Source organism: Ciconia boyciana, chromosome 1 (genome assembly GCF_034638445.1).
Source record: "Ciconia boyciana chromosome 1, ASM3463844v1, whole genome shotgun sequence".
In the NCBI taxonomy this organism is placed as follows: Eukaryota; Metazoa; Chordata; class Aves; order Ciconiiformes; family Ciconiidae; genus Ciconia; species Ciconia boyciana.
The window spans coordinates 92217510-92235648 of NC_132934.1; the positions used below are offsets into that span (position 1 = coordinate 92217510).

General features: G+C 45.8%; 1 protein-coding gene across 4 annotated transcripts in view; it reads left to right on the forward strand.

The window, feature by feature from the left end:
* The window catches only part of LSAMP (limbic system associated membrane protein), a 1028339-nt gene that overhangs the window by 988718 nt on the left and 21482 nt on the right, over positions 1-18139 (forward strand). For 3 of the 4 annotated variants that reach the window (XM_072881982.1, XM_072881974.1, XM_072881963.1), the window contains 4 exons: positions 6365-6499; positions 10279-10399; positions 11378-11526; positions 17660-17695. In XM_072881982.1, coding sequence (XP_072738083.1) covers positions 6365-6499; positions 10279-10399; positions 11378-11526; positions 17660-17695 — 441 coding nt within the window. The remainder of the gene's footprint in view (positions 1-6364; positions 6500-10278; positions 10400-11377; positions 11527-17659; positions 17696-18139) is intronic. The other variant, XM_072881991.1, reaches the window with a different exon arrangement.

The window sequence follows — 18139 nt, forward strand, 5'->3', positions numbered from 1 at the left end:
CAGAGCCCTCCCTGGCACTGCACTAGTTTTTTGGTTTATGTGTAAGAGCTACAGACCTAAGGGCATGGGAGGCATGAGGCCAGCTTAAACAATAAATACCCTGCTGTGCCTTGCTGCTTAAACAGAGTAATTACTGCCTTACTACATGTGACCCCTCTGTTCCTGTCCCTCTGGCAGTTGTTATTTCATGGCTCCCTTTACACAAGGGACGGCTGCGCCTCTCTCCGTGCCATACATCTCTCTCTCTGCCACTGCCTTGCCTCTCATCTTTCTCCCTCACTCTGTCTCGGTGCGTTTCTCTTTGTCAGTAGCTGACTACTATTTTCTCTTTTTCTCAGTCACCGAAGAATCCCACTTTGTTTGCATTTCTCCCTCCCAGCCGCTGTCCCTCTCTTCGTCCCCCCACTAGTTTTTCTCCATCTATTTTTCTCTTGCTCTCAAGCTTTCCCCATTTTCACCATTTCCCATTTTCACCATTTCCCATGCCACACTGGTTTTTCTGCCTTCCCTCCTCACTGTAGCATTGTAGCACTAGCTGTCCCTTTGCTCATCCACCATCTGCTGCTCTCCACTGATCTCTTTGCTAAAAACAAGCCTCTTCAACTAAGGGACAGAAAAAAAATGCCAAGCTCATTGGAATCTGTGATGGCTGAGGAGACAGAGGCTGATAAACGAAAACTTCAAAGTTTTGAATTAAAAAAAAAAATAATCCCAGCTGGAGGTAAAACAAAAAAACTATGTCAAAGGCTCCCTTAGCTATTTTTGTCTTTCAGAAGCCTGTTCCTAGGGAATGTAAGGTGCAGAGGGAAGGAGGAAAGTTAGGTGAGCAAAACCTTAAACAATAAATGGAGAGTGCAGAGAGAACAAAAACTGCAGTTCAGCGTTGGAAGTTGCTACACACAAAAAAACTTCAAATGGCAAGATTTGCTATCCTTTTATCCCCTTGCATCTTGTTTTAGGCAGAGGAGGGCCCAACAAAGATGCATAACCCCTTCTGCTCTCCCCTCTTCACAACTACAAAGAGGCTTGGAAGGAAAACAAACACAGAACCAGGGTATCTGATCTCTTTCTCCACATACCAAACGTAAACAGATACTTCCATTGGGTCTGAACTTCAGTTTATTTTAAGACCACAACAGTATGTAAAAAAAAAAAAAAAGAGAGAACTAAAGTAATTTCCACACAAGAAGGAGCCCAGTGTTGGATGCACAAACAGGAGAGGACGGAGCAAAATGTGGCTGCCACCGCTGCAGACTAGCTTCCCCTTTGGAGATGTAAGGAACTAGGGCATGAAGGGAAAGGCCTCTCTGGTAGAGCACGTGGCTGAAATCGTTGCTGGTCCCCTGACTACCTGAAAGAGCTGTCTGCACACAGTACAAGTGGGGTTTCGTCTAGGTGTGCGTCATTTCTAGAAAGGAAGAGTTGACTTTGAGGAAAGAGTGATGGTGCATGGCAGTGCAAGGGGCTGTTTGGGCAGAGATGGGAAAGACCCATAAATACTTGGAGAGGGTGTAAGTCTGTGTTTCTGCACACACAGTGGGATTTATATATATAAAAATATATAAAATACATAATATATAAAATATATAACATATAATATATATATTTATAATATATAATATATATATTTGTATATATATTTTTTATATATATGTATCTCATATATATACGAGAGCATAGGCAGGTGTGCACGTCAACAGGGAACAATATGCAGAGCCCATGGGGTTGTACAAGGCTGTCTCCAAAGGGCGGGGGGAGAGGGGGACTTCTTGCCAGCAGGCTATCACTGCCGAGCAGGTTTGCCGTTTGGGTTCATTATTTACTTTACTGGGTCCAGTTAGGAAGCCAGGGGATAGGAAATGTGGCTGAGGCAAGCGGGCCTTCAAAGCCTTCCTCCTGCACACATCAAAGCTGTCTGCTGCAGATCCCTCTGCAGAAAGGGCTCTGCCAGCTCCGAGCAGCGGCAGGCGCCTGGCTCACTCTGCTCGGGGTCGTTCCCTGTTGGCTTGATTGTCAAGCCTCCCAGGCTCGTACTCTCTATCTCCAGCCTCCAGAGCAGAAGGCTCCTCTTTCTGATTTACTGGGACAGAGTTAAGGAGCTACAGCTTGGCAAGACGGTGTTTAACGGGGCTGCAGCAACAAACCAAACTACCTATGAACATGTGAAAGGCAAAAAACCTGCAGGGAAGAAGGTTGCCTGGAGTCATGGGAAGGGATGCTTTGGGATGAGAAGAGCTGCGCTGCACAAGGAGTCATCCCTCCCCAGGGAAACCTGGAAGGCCCCCCACTGGGAAGGGGTTGTACTGAACCAGACGAAACAGCCAGGGGACAACCCATGTCAGTGAGGACGGTTTGGCAGTAGGGTCAGGATTTCATCCCTGGGTAACATGCTTAAGGCAAACATCTTCTCTTAATGGGAATGGAGTGGCTCTCTTGCCAGGAGCCGGCAGTCCCTCTCTTCACATAATAGAATACGTTCATTGTTATCGGTACCAAAAAGCATTGTCCAAGCCTTCTCCCTCCTCACTTTGATAAACTGCATAGTGACAACCATCAGCTCCCTGCCAAAGCTGGCTCCTGCATGGAAACATTTGTAAATTCGCTCCGTGTATAAAGCTCTGTTCCTGCTCCCCCTGCCCCCGCCTTTGCCTTAGAGGTTAGAGTTATATGACTCACCTAATCTGGCTGCCAAGGTGAATTAGTGAAAACATCTCTACAGCTCTGTGCAAGATATCACAACCTGACATTTTTCTAACACACCGTGATACATCTTTCCTCTCCCTGATCTGTACTATGACACCTCAATTTTATAGAAATGCTTTTTTTTTTTAGAAATAGTTAACATACTCCTAGAGGGGACAGGGCTGCAAGCAAAAGGGTCTGTCTTGCAAGTGAGAGTAGCTGAGTTCTTGTAGCAAAATATTGATGCCCAGGGTTGAAGCAGGTCACCAGTGCAGGGACAGGAACAGTGCTACCACTATTTCAGCAAGAGACTGTCACAGAAACTTTTCCTGAAGTGTTACGCTCATATCTGTGTCCTGGAGCAGGGGAATGGGGAGCTGAATAGGCCTATTGATGTCTTTGGCATGCCCTTTAAAACAGAAGTCCTCCCTTTCACTCATTCCCAGAGAGCTCCACTGGGCAAACCAGCAGCTTATCATCTCTTGGGAAGTGTTGCGTGTAGCCATGAAAGCTCTCCTGCTGGACATGGTACATGGTTTAGACTTTAAGTGCATGTACGTATGCAGGGGAGAAGCTGAAAAACATCTTCCCTTAGGAAAGTATGTACCCTTTTAGGATACTCTGGAGCTCCACTGATGTGGTTCTCTGACAGACAGACTTAACAGCACCCTTAATGAGGGTGCCACTCCATTAGAGCTGGTTAAGTCACCCTCAACCCTCTTTTCATTACGGTGACAGTCTTGTGACAAGGGCAAATTGCAGGAGAAGCAAGTCCCACTTGGAATGAACCCTGTGTATAAACAAGGCAGAATTGCAGAGCAAATGATTTGCAAAGCAGAGGCAAATTACATTTTAACCTTTTCATTGTGAGTCTTTCCCTGATGTCTGATTAACTTTCCAGTCAACTGGCTGACCTACCAGCTGGGAGTGCTGCTGTGAAAGGAGGGGAGTGTTGGTTGTCAGCTCAAATTGGGGGTGGGATTTTCAAAGAGCATTATTAGCAGGTAGCAGTATGTGATAAGAAGATCTGGGAATTAAGAGTTCCCAACCAAAAACGACTCATGCTATGGCAAAACCACAAACAGTGTATTGGCTGTACAGACAGCAGCACAGCACAGAAGTTGCAATGCAATCCTTCATCTGCGTTCAGCCATGGTAACACCTCGTCTGAAATGCTGTGTTCGGTTTGGGGCATTGTACTGCCAGAAAAATGTGAACTTGTCAGAGAGGTCTAAAAGGAAAGAACAAGAATGATCAAGGGTCTAAAAAATCTCACCTACAGAGGAAGGTTGACAGACCTGGCAATACTCAGACAAAAAAAAAAAAAGACAACTGAGGGAGGAACATAAGTGATTTAAAAGTTGATAAAAGGCTATTGCAGAGAAGGAGGGAATGATTTGTTCCTTTTGTCTATAGTGGCTAAGACAAAAATAATAGCTTTAAACTGCAGCAAGGGAGACTCAGGTCAAACTTCAGGGAAACTCCTCCAGTGGTAAGGACAGCAAAGCACGGGAACAGATCGACTGGAGCGGCTGCAGAGTCTCTGCCGCTGGAGGGCAGAGGATGGCTGTCTCCCTGACATGACCCATGTGTCCTGCCTTGAGGTTGGGGAATGGGCTAGATGGTGACTGAAGTCCCTTCCAGTACTATGACTCACCTGACTCTGATCCTACAGGAGTTAAGAATCCCTAACATATTCACAAGTTACAGCAATAAAAAGCACCTGTGAAAATCCCCCCCCTGCTTCCTTGTCCACTGACTCTCCAGAGCATCAGCCCCAGTGCACAGCAGAGGATTGAGAGCCATGTTCCGGAGCACTGGCTGGGCAGCAGGAGCCAACTTTGCCTCCCTACCTTGTAAAATACACTGCTGCCATGCAGGAAGGCCCTTCAGCAGACTGTTAGGGGATGCAAAATCCTGCATCGAAGCAGTTGTAAGTTTTAGCCATACCAGTGAGATTTCTGCTCACCTGAACATCTGGTAGGAGCTGGAAAATGGACTGCTGGTTAGCCCCACTGAAAGAGAGGGGAAACCTTGTCTTTGCATTAGTTTAATAGGTACACTGCTTTAATAGGTACATTTTCATGCTGAGTCTCTGTGATGGGGGTGGTTTTCCCCTAGAACGGTTCTGAAAATTGCCAGGGAAAAAAGATTAAAAAAGCAAAAATAATTGTGTAAGGCACAGAGTTCTGAGCAGATTTTGAAGTTGCTGAAGTCCCTATCTCTGATGCAGAAGGGAAATGCACGCAGCTGGCATCCCCAGCCTGACCTGGCCAACACGCTGCAGCAAGCCTGTGCCTGTGTGGTGGGATTCATTGCAGGTGGCTCCACAGGAACTTTAGCTCCAGAGATGGGGCTTAACCACTGCTTTCATGCAGTGCTGCAGAGCCAAGGACAACAGCCCCGTCCTTGCAGGCACTATTCGAACTCCATCAAACAACTCTAAGCATTTACATGAAGTGGGCAGGGTTGCAGAAGAGCTTGGCACCTATCGAGCAGAAAATGTCTTCTGGGCAGAGAATTGCTTTGGAAAATCTGACTACTCTCTGAGGAACCTGAATAGGAGCCCTTGTGAGCTGACCTTTTTTTTTTTTTTGCAATCTGGCTTTTACCCTTTGAGGGTTGGGGGATGCTTTCTCTAAACATTCCGAGGCATGCAACTGGGGCTTGTGGCTTTGCATGCTGCACACCAGTGCTTGCAGCCCTCTCAGAGGAGGGAAGCGTCTCCCCTTTACACTGCTGCTGATGTGGTTCAGATTCTTTCCAGGAGGAGCCTTACTTTGCTTTCTGAAGGAATAGGGTAGATACACCAATCCTAATATTTCATGCTTCCCTGGCACCTTTCATCCAACGATTCTAATGTGTTTTACATGGGTTAACCTCATCGCCCTTCTCTGACGGGGAGGTGATGGGAGAGGGGGGCTATTAGCCGCAGTTCACAGAGGGAGAGCAAGGGAGCGACTCACCAAGGTCATACAGTGAATTAAAAGCAAGGCCACAGACCTCCCCTGATTCCTGCCCCCGGCTGTAACCCCAACGCTCAAGTCACTGCTTTCAAAACTGTGTTAGCGAGGCAGCAGGGCTTAAATGTGTCATTTCTTATGTACAGTAGATCAGGGATTCGTGATGATTATTGGTCTCCGCGGATCAAATTACACTTTGTTTCTCTCAGTTTGGCCGTGTTTAACGGTAGCTCAAGCTGATCAATGGCACTTCAGGGTGGTGGTTGCTCTGAGAGACAGAAAGACATTTTTCACAGCTTTGCAGTGGAGAGAAGGGTGCTGACAATACAGCACCACATCTGAGGACCTAGCTAGCCCTGAACTAGCCCATCAGCCACAGGCTGACTAACCTCCACTGGTACTCAGCCATCACACCAGTGAACTTACTCCGGTCTCACATGGTGGAGGTTTTGCTTCTTGGCCTGGACAGCCTGTGAGATGCAATGCTTTCGTACCGCTTGTATGCTTCCTTCCAGATTTTCAGAACCCAAGTTTTCCATAACTAAATAACATGCTAGTATCTTGCTGATATGGCTTCTGAAATAACTTTAAAATTGCTCATGACTGTTGTTTATTTGCAGAATCCCTGTTGTGATTGTTCCTCCATAGCAATTAAGCAGAAGGCTTCCCAAATCTGAATGCCTAACAGAGCCACCATCTGTATTTTTCTGTCCTACCAGGCAGAGAGTTTGAAGGCGAGGAAGAGTATCTGGAGATCCTAGGGATCACGCGAGAGCAATCGGGCAAGTACGAATGCAAAGCTGCCAACGAGGTTGCTTCAGCAGACGTCAAGCAAGTCCGGGTCACTGTGAACTGTGAGTACATCGCAACTGGAGCAGGTCAACATGGAGAGCTTTGCCCACGGGCAGGGGTGAATTTAGGATAAATAGAGAAGCCTTCCTGGGTTTACGTTATATGGTCTGAATTGGGGGAGGCGCTGAGTAAACTGTCAGCAATCAGACACTTATCGCAGGGTATGGTTTGTGCTTTAAACCTGGTAATATATAAGGAAAGAAAGAAAAAGAGAGAGAGAGAGAGAGAGGAGCTGTGAGTTGCCCCTGTCTCTCCCCTCAGAAACGCTGGCGATGCCTTGTTTTCACTCATTGATATTCGGGAGAACAGTAGCGTGAAGAGAAGCTTCAGCAAAGCAGCAAGGAGAGATAATGGAGGGTTCAGCCGGCTCAGAGCAAACACATGCCTGCCTGCACCCAGCCATCTCAGCAGTGCCTACATGGGTATCACAGCCCAGGGGCCTTGGGGACGTGTGGTAGAGGCATGTGCTAATGAGAGGGTGCAAAAACTATACTTTTATGCTGGTTTCAGGTTATTAGCATAAAGCCCTCTCTAAGAGACCATCCATGCACCAATGCAATACAGAAAGGGGCTTGACCAAAGGATACAGCAATCCACCTAAAAACACCAAGAGGCACAGTTAGCTATGTGGCTCACATCCACCTGTACGAGTGGGGCATGGATCACATCACCCATATGTGCTTAGACAGATGTCCACTACCTGCTCTGTTTCCTTGCTTGGAGGCTAATACCTCTTCAGGAGGGATGGATGAATGGGAGGTATATCCTCTCCTGACCCTCCACAGTTTACACACCAGAATATTAACTTAAACTGAAATTGGAGATGGTTACAGACATATTTCAGGGTGCATATGCATGGCCTTGATTCATGAGGAGCACTCTCGGGGAGTGGGTTAGGGCAGAGAGCTGACGGCAGCAAGCATTTCAGCCCATCCCAGTCTAATTTGCCACCACAGGTGATTTTAGCACCTTTTAATACCATTCTTGCTCTTTGTCTCTTTCTTTCCCTTTGGGCCATCACATCAGATCAACTTGTCTGTCTTGCTTAGAAGTCAAGGTTGTAGGCTCCCTGCAGATCTTCAGAATCCACAGAGTTTTTTTGTAATTCCCTTAGAAATTGGGTGGCAGTGGTTTAATACCAGCTGCTTCATGGACCAAATTTGGCATTAATGTGAAACTGTAGTAGCAGATTTTCTGCACTAAAACTGTTGAGGGTTTTTTCCTGTCAAAAACAGCTGAGTTTATAAACCCGAGACATTCCATGAGAACCAATTAATATTTTCAAATATTTCTGTGAAACATAATTTCAATGATGCTTTTAACATGGTTGAAACAGATTGTTTGTATAAAGTCAGAATGTTTGATTTTGACTTAGTTTCAACTCATAATAACTATGCTACAGGAAGATCTTAAACATTTTTACTGCTGGAATATATGAAAATATAATGTGACAGAGTATTGTCATATTATTATGTGGCCTAATTTGTAATGTAAGCAACTTATAAATTCCTTCAGGACAGACCTTTTCATTCGAAACAAAGGGAAAAAATCTAAGAGGTCATGAGGGCCATGCACAGGAAAAAAATCAGTCCTGTTTGGGGAATGAAAGCTAGACATTTGCATACATCTTTCCTTATCTTGCTTCTTTAAACTACACCACAAGCAGCAGAAAGTGGGAAAACTACAGTAAGCTTGAAAAATGGGACCTGCCCAACCTCAGGAGCTTCCTGGCCATCTCTTATCATCCGCTGACTCTGTGGAGGACGTAGCTTGTCAGCCGGGACTGCAGGAGAGAGCATCCTCGCTTTGCTTTGGTCTCACACTACCACCTTCAGGCTTCCTGAGTAATGGTCCTTGCACATCATAGACAGGGAAACTGAGGCCTGGGGAAGAGTTGGGGGAAAACAGCTAAAGGGAGCCCAGTCCTGGCTTCACCGGCAGCAAACAGCTAAACACAGAGTGACTGCTTTCTGAGTACAATAGGCTGGTTTGTTCAGGGCCACTGCCTGCCCCTTCTCCTGGCCCAGCACTGCAGCAAGCAGGCTGCCCTTCACCGAGCGGGCAGCCTCGGGGCCAGCAGTGCCTTAACAAAAGTGGTGGCGGCTGAGGTATGGCCTGTCCACCCGTCTGGGCTCTGTCCTTTAAAAAGCCAAGGAGGGTGGCTAAGGCAGGGACTGCTCAGAGCGAGGGGCTGGGCTCCCTGGCAGCAGCCCAGGGAGCACACGCCTGCCGGGGTCATTTTCTAGGCCCATAGAAAGGTGCTTGTTCATTTTGTGACTCACCTCTTGCGCTGGATTCAGTGAAATGGAAAAGGTTTGTCTTGCTGCAGATGGCAAGAAGATATGCTGCTGGAACCAAAAAATCGAAGAAGGATGCTTAAAAAATCACCTTCACTATCCCTTTATTACCCCTCCTCCTTTCCAAGTTAAAATATTTACGTGAACCCACAGCCTTTGAATGTAGGATCCTATTTATGTACACTTATTAATATTTATGATGTTAGAGGGCGCACTGCAGTATCCCTAAAGGCTTGCATAAAATCCCGATTAAGGTCAGGAAAGGGATCACATTGAGATGGCTAATGTGTTCACAAACAAACTTCTTTCCATACATTTTCCAGACAGAATTATTTTTTTCTTTGCCTGACCAATCCATTTTGATTCTTTTTTTGGCCTTTCAGTGCTGGGATGGATACAGACGGTGGAGCTGTACTCTGTACATGCAGAGTATGCTTTACGGTAACTTGAGTCTCAGCAAAGTAGCTGTCTGAGTTGCAGCCCCGTAATCTTAGGGTATGCAAGTATTAGTGATGAGAGACAAGGCACTTATTCCCTGATCCCTCTCAGCAGGCAGGTGGAAATAATTCTGCCTTTTAACATGCAAAGCTTGTTGCTTAACATTTTGAACATGGGGCTGGGATTGAAGATGCTGGTGCCTACCCTGCCCGGCACCCAGCCAGCACTGAGACCTAGCTCCAGCGGAGCACACCAATATGTTTCCCAGGTTTTGTTTGCCCATGGCACAACTCTCAGGCTTCAAAGTAAGCAGAGGTGGGAGCACTGTGCTGGGCTGAGGGCAAGCTTCACGCAGAGCAATCATGAGCAAGCCCTCTTGGAGCCTGTGACAAAGCATGATGTCCAGGAAGGTTTTGGGCAGGATTTGTAACCTTAGACACCTAAGGGAAGTGTCTCAACAAGTGGTCTGGCTCTCAAAGTTGCACCCACAGCTCCTGCTAAAGCTCTTCCCTTTTAAGCCGTGAATGTATTTCTGTTTCATACATATTGCCTCAGTCCTTTCCTTTCTTATTATAGTTTTGACATTAGACACAGAGGTTGTATGTAAAATAATTTTAATGCTAGTGTTAAATTCCTACTTTATTCCTTTTACTTTTGCTGTCTTCCTTTACCCTTGATGAAGTCTTTCTCTCATCTTCTTCTCTCTGATGAGCCCATGTGAACTAGAGATCCACAGGTAAATATTCATAAATTACAAAAGTCCATCATTAACCTTAACTCTGCCTGTGTATGCCTATGCATTTATGACAGAACTTGATTCAGTGTTGCTGAAGAGAAGCACGCGTAAGGAGTGATGCTAACGTGGTGCATTAGGGAGAGTTCAAAGAGCAGGTATTCTCCAGAGGAGGAGGGGGGAGCATGTGCTACAGCAAGCAGCAACCATGGGCCTCCACCGTGGTTTGCATGTGGAAGCCAGCCCTGTCGTAGTTTCACTGTTTCGTTCCACCTGGAATTGTGTGAAGTGACCATGTGTTTCCTTCCTGCAGACCCTCCCACCATCACAGAATCCAAGAGCAACGAAGCAGCCACGGGACGACAAGCCTTACTCCGGTGCGAGGCATCAGCAGTGCCCACGCCTGATTTTGAGTGGTACAGAGATGATACCAGGTAAGACCTTTAGCTCGCCTCTTCCCTTCTCTCCTTTTCAGTCTGCTCAGGAGAGGGTCCTTAGAGAATCACCTGTCATCCTCCCCAACTCTTCTCCTCAAACAAATTACTCTTCACAAACCGTGTAAGTCATGATGGTCCCATCAGACTTGGCAGAGCCAGCATGGTCAGGGCTGGAGGAGGCAATCCCTCTCTGCACTGGGGATGCTGAAGGAAGTGCAGAGGATGGAGCTCTTGCCTTTAAGTCAGTTATGGGCCAATACACAATTAAGACATCAATAGTGCTTTCTTCCTGACAATGTTCATGCATTAAATAGCCCGTGATACAGACAAAAATATAGGTAGTGTTAGTCTGCAAGTAGGTAATGCCACTCTAGGTGCCTTCATCTAGGGTAAGGAGCTGCTGAGGTGTAAGATTCCCCCATCTGTGTGACCTGAGCCACCCAGATTTGCATATGAGAGAAAATGAGAAGAGAAAAGGGATCTGTCCCTTATACCTGAGCATCTACCTGGCATTAAGAAGGTTGTGTTATTATCCTAGTTTTTAACCTTGTGCACAGGCTCAGGGGTGACTCAGCTTTGGTATATGCACATATTGGAACACATGACTTGGTGTGTTTCATTAAAAGCCTTTTGTTCAAGTACGAACTAGCCCTCAGCTGGCCATGGTGTGTTCATTTCCAAGTGTTAGTTGGTGCTGGGTAAAGGCTTTCTCCCTTTCCCTCGACTTTTCTTGCTTCTCCACTGCTTTACCGGTGGCATTTCACCCCACTGTGCTCCTTCTTCCTTTCATTCCCTCCTCCTGCTTTCCATCAATGCCTTCTTTGGTCTCTTTCTTCTCACATCTCCTTCCTGCCTCCCTCCATCCTCACCTGCCAGCTGGGCTGAATGACTTTGGTTTACTGCCTGCCAGGCAGTGATTTCCTTCCCAATACACAACTGCCATTGCACTACACACCTATTCTCCTGTCTTCCCAGGATAAACAGCGCCAATGGTCTGGAGATAAAGAGCACGGGGAGCCAGTCTCTGCTGATGGTGGCCAATGTCACTGAGGAACACTATGGGAACTACACCTGCGTGGCTGCCAACAAGCTGGGAGTCACAAATGCCAGCCTATACCTTTACAGTAAGTATGGGAGAGGGTGAAGGGAGGTCCAGATCGCTCTCACAAAGACCAGGCTGTGTAGGAAGCACAAGGTGACCAAAACTCAGGAAAGCATCTGCTTGCCACCCCCAACCCCCGCAAACATCCAGCCATGATCTGGCTTTCAGCGCTCTGCTTCAGATACCTACATGTTCATACTTGCCGTGAAACACAAACACAGCCAAATTAAAAGATTTACAGTCAAGCTCTTTGATTGACTTTATTTGCTGAAGTCAGATTTTGTTAAAATAATAAAAACATGTTTGTTTTAAAGCTGGAAACAAAAAACCCTTTAGAACGACAGCACCTTTAATAAGGAGACAGAAGGCCAGGGCTCGGAGGGTCCGTGACAGCTGAGAAATGACAAGTAATTCAGAGAGATGGAGAGAACTAGCCACTGAGCCTGAGGAGAACAAGAGAGAGTCAAGAAAAAGAGAAATGAGTTTGAAAATGGAAGGGAAAGAAGTGGGAAAAGACAGAATGATTTAAAGGGGCATACCATAGGGAACATGGGGGAAAAGGTAATCAGCAGATGAAATATGGAATAAAATTCCTTGGATCTCATGCTGCTACCTTCCAGTTACTGAGTTTGTCGTAGTAAGTGTAAACAGACAGAAGTTGGGACTAGACCAAACTCTAGAGCAGAGTTACCTGCTGGTTCTGAATTTTGCAGCTGATTCAAACCTAACCCTAAACAGAGCCCCTGCCCCTCACCTACCACCCACACACACATACAAACTGTGGCATATTCAAAACGCAGTTCCCGATTCCAGGTCCAAAACTTGGGCTTGACTTGGACTAGACATTGTTATTGCCACCAGAAATAGACTGCAGCAGAATTACCCACTGACATGAATGGACACATAGACACAGAAGTGACTTAGGGCTGTATTCCTCTGACAGTACCAAATTGAATTAAAACACTCAAGCCATGACCTGCATGTCCTTTTAAACAGAAAAAAGATAAGCTGTGTAAAGCAGTCTTAGTATGGGACGCAGTTTAGTGTAGTTTCTGCTGTGTGTGGCCAGATTAATCAAACCATCAGAAAAACAATGTTTTGGTTTGGTTATTTTTTAACAGATATAGTGCAAAAGGATAAATCCATTGGCATTCTTTGTTTACCACCTCTGGATTTATTTCATGGCAGTTTGAATTTTTGCAAAATTTGGGTTTATTTTGTGGAAGTTTTTTTCTAAAGAACAGATATTATCATAAAAGAACATATATTTGATTTCCTGTAGCATTGCAGCACACAAAGCAAATTTCTAATTTAAAAGTCTTTCACCCTGGTCTTGTGACTGTCATGAGATTCAAATAAAATCCTCAGGCAGCAATCTGGAACACAATTTTCAAATACTCCAGATTTGTTCTTGCTGATATTAATATAATGCTAAGTTTAGAATCCATTATTTGTGGCTGAATTCTAAATTTGGCCCTCTCTGTTGGTTCCTGTTACACAGATGAGCTGAAATGCATCACTGAAACAAAATATAAGATGAAATTCAATAATGTATGTATGCACACGTGATTTTAGCTGGGGGGTTGGTTTTGCTAGAAAAGCATTTTGTATGACTTCAGAACTTCACCTCAAAGGATCTCAAAGGATTTGCTAGCAATGAATATTTTAACATCACAAGTTATTTAGAAATGGGTGAGTGTTATTAGCACCATTTTGCAGTAGGAAACTAAGGTACAGAGTGAAGAAGTAGTTTACCCATGGTCGTAAAATGAGTGGCAGAACCTGTAAGAGACCCAGGGAGATCTTGCGAAGTTGCCATTAACTATTCCAGGAGGAAATGTGGCAACTATTAAGGATGACTTCCAACAGAGAGGGTCCTATTTTAGCCTCCTTCTGACGTGTATGAAGAAAATTTCCTTCTTTCAAGTTGTTGGATTTTGTTTAGCATTTTTACCTTAGAAATTAAAGGCCTGTTTATGCCAGAAAACACTAGAGAACCTCACAAGAGCCAGAAGAATGGAGGTGCAGGAGCTGAGAGAGATTTGATTATTTTCAGTGGACTGTTTCTAACTTTTATTTTTGTTGCTTAGTTAATCCCTATTTCTTCAGTGTGCAATTGCTTCATATTGTTTCAGGAAAACTCTGTTCTCCTTCTAGTTAGTGTGGAAGAGAGAAAGAGAGAGAAAAAAATAAATTCAGGCAGACTACAGCTGGTATTTCTAAGGTTAAGAAATCAGGGGGGAAATGAGTGAAGGGAATCCAGCCTCATAAAGGTAAAGCAAGCAGCTGAAAAAGCCTACAAGCCCAGATGAAAAAAATGCTGTAGTGATCACACAGTAGCTGAAATAACAGGTAATGCACACTCCCAGCCACACACCCAGGCAGAAAAAGAAAGCAGTGCCAGGTTTTTGCAAGGTACAGCAGATACTCAAATACTTGGGAGTGTTTTTCATCCTTAGAATCAGAGATTTTATTTCTTTTTTAAATAGAGAACAAGCTCGCTGTAGGGCAACATCCCACTAGGGAGGCAGATAGAGGGATGGTTCCTCAGTGTCCCATTGCAGCACAAAAAGGAATGGCAGCCAGGAGTGAAGAAACAACCAGAGAGTTAATAATGAGGTACTGGCAGCTTTGCCTGAGGTGGAGGGCAGAAGGGGAGCTAGCAAAATGATGTGAAAGAACAGTTTAGCAATAGAGAAAAATGGGTGACTACCATTCCAGGAAATCTCAGCCAGCACTGAAAAACTCTCGGAGAGACCGAGTGCCTTAGATGTCAATGCCATAGATAGAAGATGTATTAAAATACAAAAGCAGCTCCCTTGAGCTGTATGAATAGATAGCTAGTGATCTTCCTTAAAGGATATAGCAGCAGGATTGCCTGCTGTAGGTGGAGAGATTTATACCCCTCACTCCTGGAGACTGAGTTTACAACAACATAAAAATGGCCATACCAAAGGTCTGTCTTACCCAGGGACCTGTCTCCAACAGCAATATGGAATATGTGTGCAGAGAGGGTACTCAGGTACAGTTTGATGATCCAACTGATCTAATAGCTTGCTGCCATCCCTTCCTCCCCACTCCTTTTGCTCACCCTGCTCTCTGCCACATGCTTTTGTTGTTTCCCTTATTCAGGTACTCAGTGGACAATCCACTAAGCCACTTCAACCTGCTAAACCAGTGAAAAAGTAACCGAGCTTTACCGCCCAGCCCCCCAAAATGCCCCCAAACATTTTATTTTGTTGTACTGAGCTGAATCAGTTCATGGAAGGGCTCAGCAAGCACCAGAGCCCATGCAAGAGGGGAAGCCATATCACACATCTGTGGATATGAGGAGTTGGGAGGCAGGACCATGTTTTGCATCATTAGTGAGCCAGTAGGTTGGTTCAGCTCTGCAGAGCCTAGGAACAGGGTTTGTAACCCCCAAGCACAAAATACTGTGAGACCTAGGAAAGTGGCAGTAACACAGACCTCTGTGAAAATTACCTGACAGAGAGGCCGAGTCATGGCTGCCATCACAGAGCAACAGAGGTGAAAAGTAGTGCCACAACTGAAGGGAAAGGGTTTTTTCCTAAGTGTATTGGGAGAGAGGGAACATGTTTTCTTTTCATTCCACTCAGCTAACAGAGTGCTATGAAAAGCATTATGAGTAAAAGTCACAATTTGTATCTTAACCCATGCTACACAGAAGTGTAAATGTGTGCATATATATACCAGATACACATCTACTATACAAGCATATAGTTACATGGGTTTACATGTACGTATATATACATACATATGCACCCGTGTGATGTATAAGCAAGCACACACACACCCACCAGCACACAGAACCAGGCACAGCATCTGGTGCATTCTAGCAAGGCAGAGAAAAGAAATGAAAGCTCTTCCAAATTAGTTGACTTCTGCCTCCCGCAGAGCTAGCCCATCCCAGAGGATAAACCAGGAGTCAACAGGGCAGTGCCGCGCCTCCTTATGCAGTCCTGCTGGCTAAATTGTCTCAATTACAGGAGACTGCCACCTCAGCAGGTCCCCTGCCGCATCCTCTGCAGCTTGCATCCTCTGCACCCTTCAGGGAGTAAGGAAACGCGGAGGTGAAGCAGCAGCTGGCAAGGCCCATGCCAATTAGAAGCAGAGCAGACAGGATCCCACCCTGCCTCCCCGAGAGGCTTCAGGTAGAGTTATCATTTCAGTACAGCAGTTTTCATCCCAGCAAGAGGCACGTTCCTGAGAAGAGCTGGCGCTTGCCTCGAACTTGTCATTATTTTTTAGTGCCCTGGCACAAGTACTGGCTGTGTGCACACACTTACACCCCTTCTCCTAACTCTCTGCCCACGCTTTGTTGCACCTGAGCATTTGCTTATGGTGGTTGCTGCTAGGGTTTGGAGCATAACTGTGGCCAAAATCTCTCTTAGTGGCTCTTAGTGCAAACCCCGTGTTTTCCCAGGGGCTGTCGATAACGGGGAGACTCCGGAGAGGAGGAAAGTGGTTAGGGTGACGGCCAGATAGGGCAAGGCTGAGATGCTGCTAATGAGCCAGGGTGGAGCAATAAAGGCAGCACACAGCGGGCGAGGGGAACAGAGGTAGAGTCCTTGAATAGAAAGCAGCATGATAATGAGGCCGTAGTGCTTTGCTTTAACTGCTTATGCTGTGCAGTCTGCAGCCTGCTGTGCAGGAAGAAGGTAAAGGGGAGTTGAGTTATTTAACCAAACTAAATAACAAGGAAGTCATGTCAGCACAACAGCCTGCTTTCGCAGAACAATAGTCCCCTGTTGCTACATAAACACAGAGATCCAGGCTAGCTGTGTATTTTCTAAGCAAGAGACAATCTCCCCTGTGCCTGCTGTGGATTCAAACAGCTCCATTACCACCATCAAGGTAGGAGATCTGCCAGTGTCACAGGGATGGCCTGACCTGCTACATCCTTGTGGGCTCCAGCAAGTCAGAAACTAGCTCCTTGCACCAAGGGTGCTAGGAGCGTTGGCCTCCAAATAGCTGGGCCTGGGTTGATTAGAGAATAATAGCAGACTGCCGATGTATCCTGCCAAGCTTTATGTCCATCAGCACTGATCTTAGCACGGTCCTCACAGGTAAGCCAGGAGACAACTCATTGCCCCAGGCCTATCAGCTGTTGCATAGTGGCATATCTCTACAGCTAAATGTCTACCTGCCGATCAGTCCCTGAGTAGGAACTTGTCTCAGTCAGTACGAGGCATCCAGCAAGCTCTGAAGGTAATGAAGGGAGACCAAGTAATCAGTCTCCAAGTCAGGCCTGGGGGGCTTGTATTCTTGGTCCTGCTCCTGGCTCTGCCAACAGTTCAGCATTTGACCTTGGGCAAATTGCTTCCTTGCACTGTGCATCAACCGCAAGGTCTGTAAAACGGAATTAGCACTACTGTTAGCCTCAGACTGAGGTCTCTGACACCGGTTTCCCTCAGTGTCTCTGCAATTCTTTGAGATCCTTGTGTGGAAGAAGCAAAGCATGAAGCCAGCAATAATGTATAACAAAGTCCTGCTGTGACGTATAACGAGGACACACTATAAAAACCCTATAACCAAAACAGCAGGCTCTGCGTACAACTAGAGGTTGATGAGTCTGCAAAAACTCTGTTCTCATCAGAAGACAAAGGCTCAAAAGAAACAGAGTGCCCTTGAGGATTTGCCAGGGTGACTGCTCCCATGCTCAGATCCTCAGGGGACCTGTCACTGGCAAGAAATCCATCGTGGAGAGGGTTCCGGGGAGGCAGCAGCTACCCGTGGAGGAATTCCACAACTCACCTCTCTGCCAAGACTAGCTTCCAGCCACAGGTGTAGCTAAGAGGAGCTGTAGTGTGGTGACATGAGTGGTCTTGAAAGTCAGAGGGGAGATGTGGCCCATCAACTCCAATTACATTCACTGCAGGTGCCTAATCCTTCTTGCTGTGTGGATATTATTTGTTTAGTTTTTCAAATGACTTCTCTCTGACTCCCAGTCCCAGGGGATGTCGATGTGTATTAGGTATGTTGCTAGCAAAATACTCTGTATATGAAACCTACTCTAGTTCATCTAATTTGGGGATGGACAACTCCATCAGGTTTGTATCTGCTGCTTGCTTGGTGTGAAAAGTGGCTTGTCCTTTTCTCCTGCATGTTGCTTATTGTTTTTTTTCCCCCCTTAGAACGAGTTTTACCCACACTCCCCAATCCTTTTCCAGGTCAGTATATGTTTTATGTTGAAGTAGCTCTTTAGCCGGGTCATTCTCCATCATCCTGATAAGCACTCAGACATAGGGATGGGCAAAACAGTTCAGAAACACAGGAAAATAAGGGCTTTCCCTTCTCGTCTACATATCATTTGGTCCCTTCTGCTCACCTTCTTCATCCTTCCCCTTCCCCCCTCCCTTTTCAGGAAACCAATCAACTACACAGCAACAATCTTTAGCCAAGCTTTGAGCCATGACATTGTGTCCTCACCCAGGTCTGGACAGTCTTCAGTGAGGTTCAGTTTGTCTATGGACCTACTCCTAATATATATTCCAGTCCTAAGCTGTCTTTGCCCACATGTTCTGATTTGAATCAAAAGCATAAGCAGACCTAAAATTTTGCAGAGGTAGTGTAAGGGACAAGTGTGAAGCTAAAAATAAAATTGCTGCCAGTTT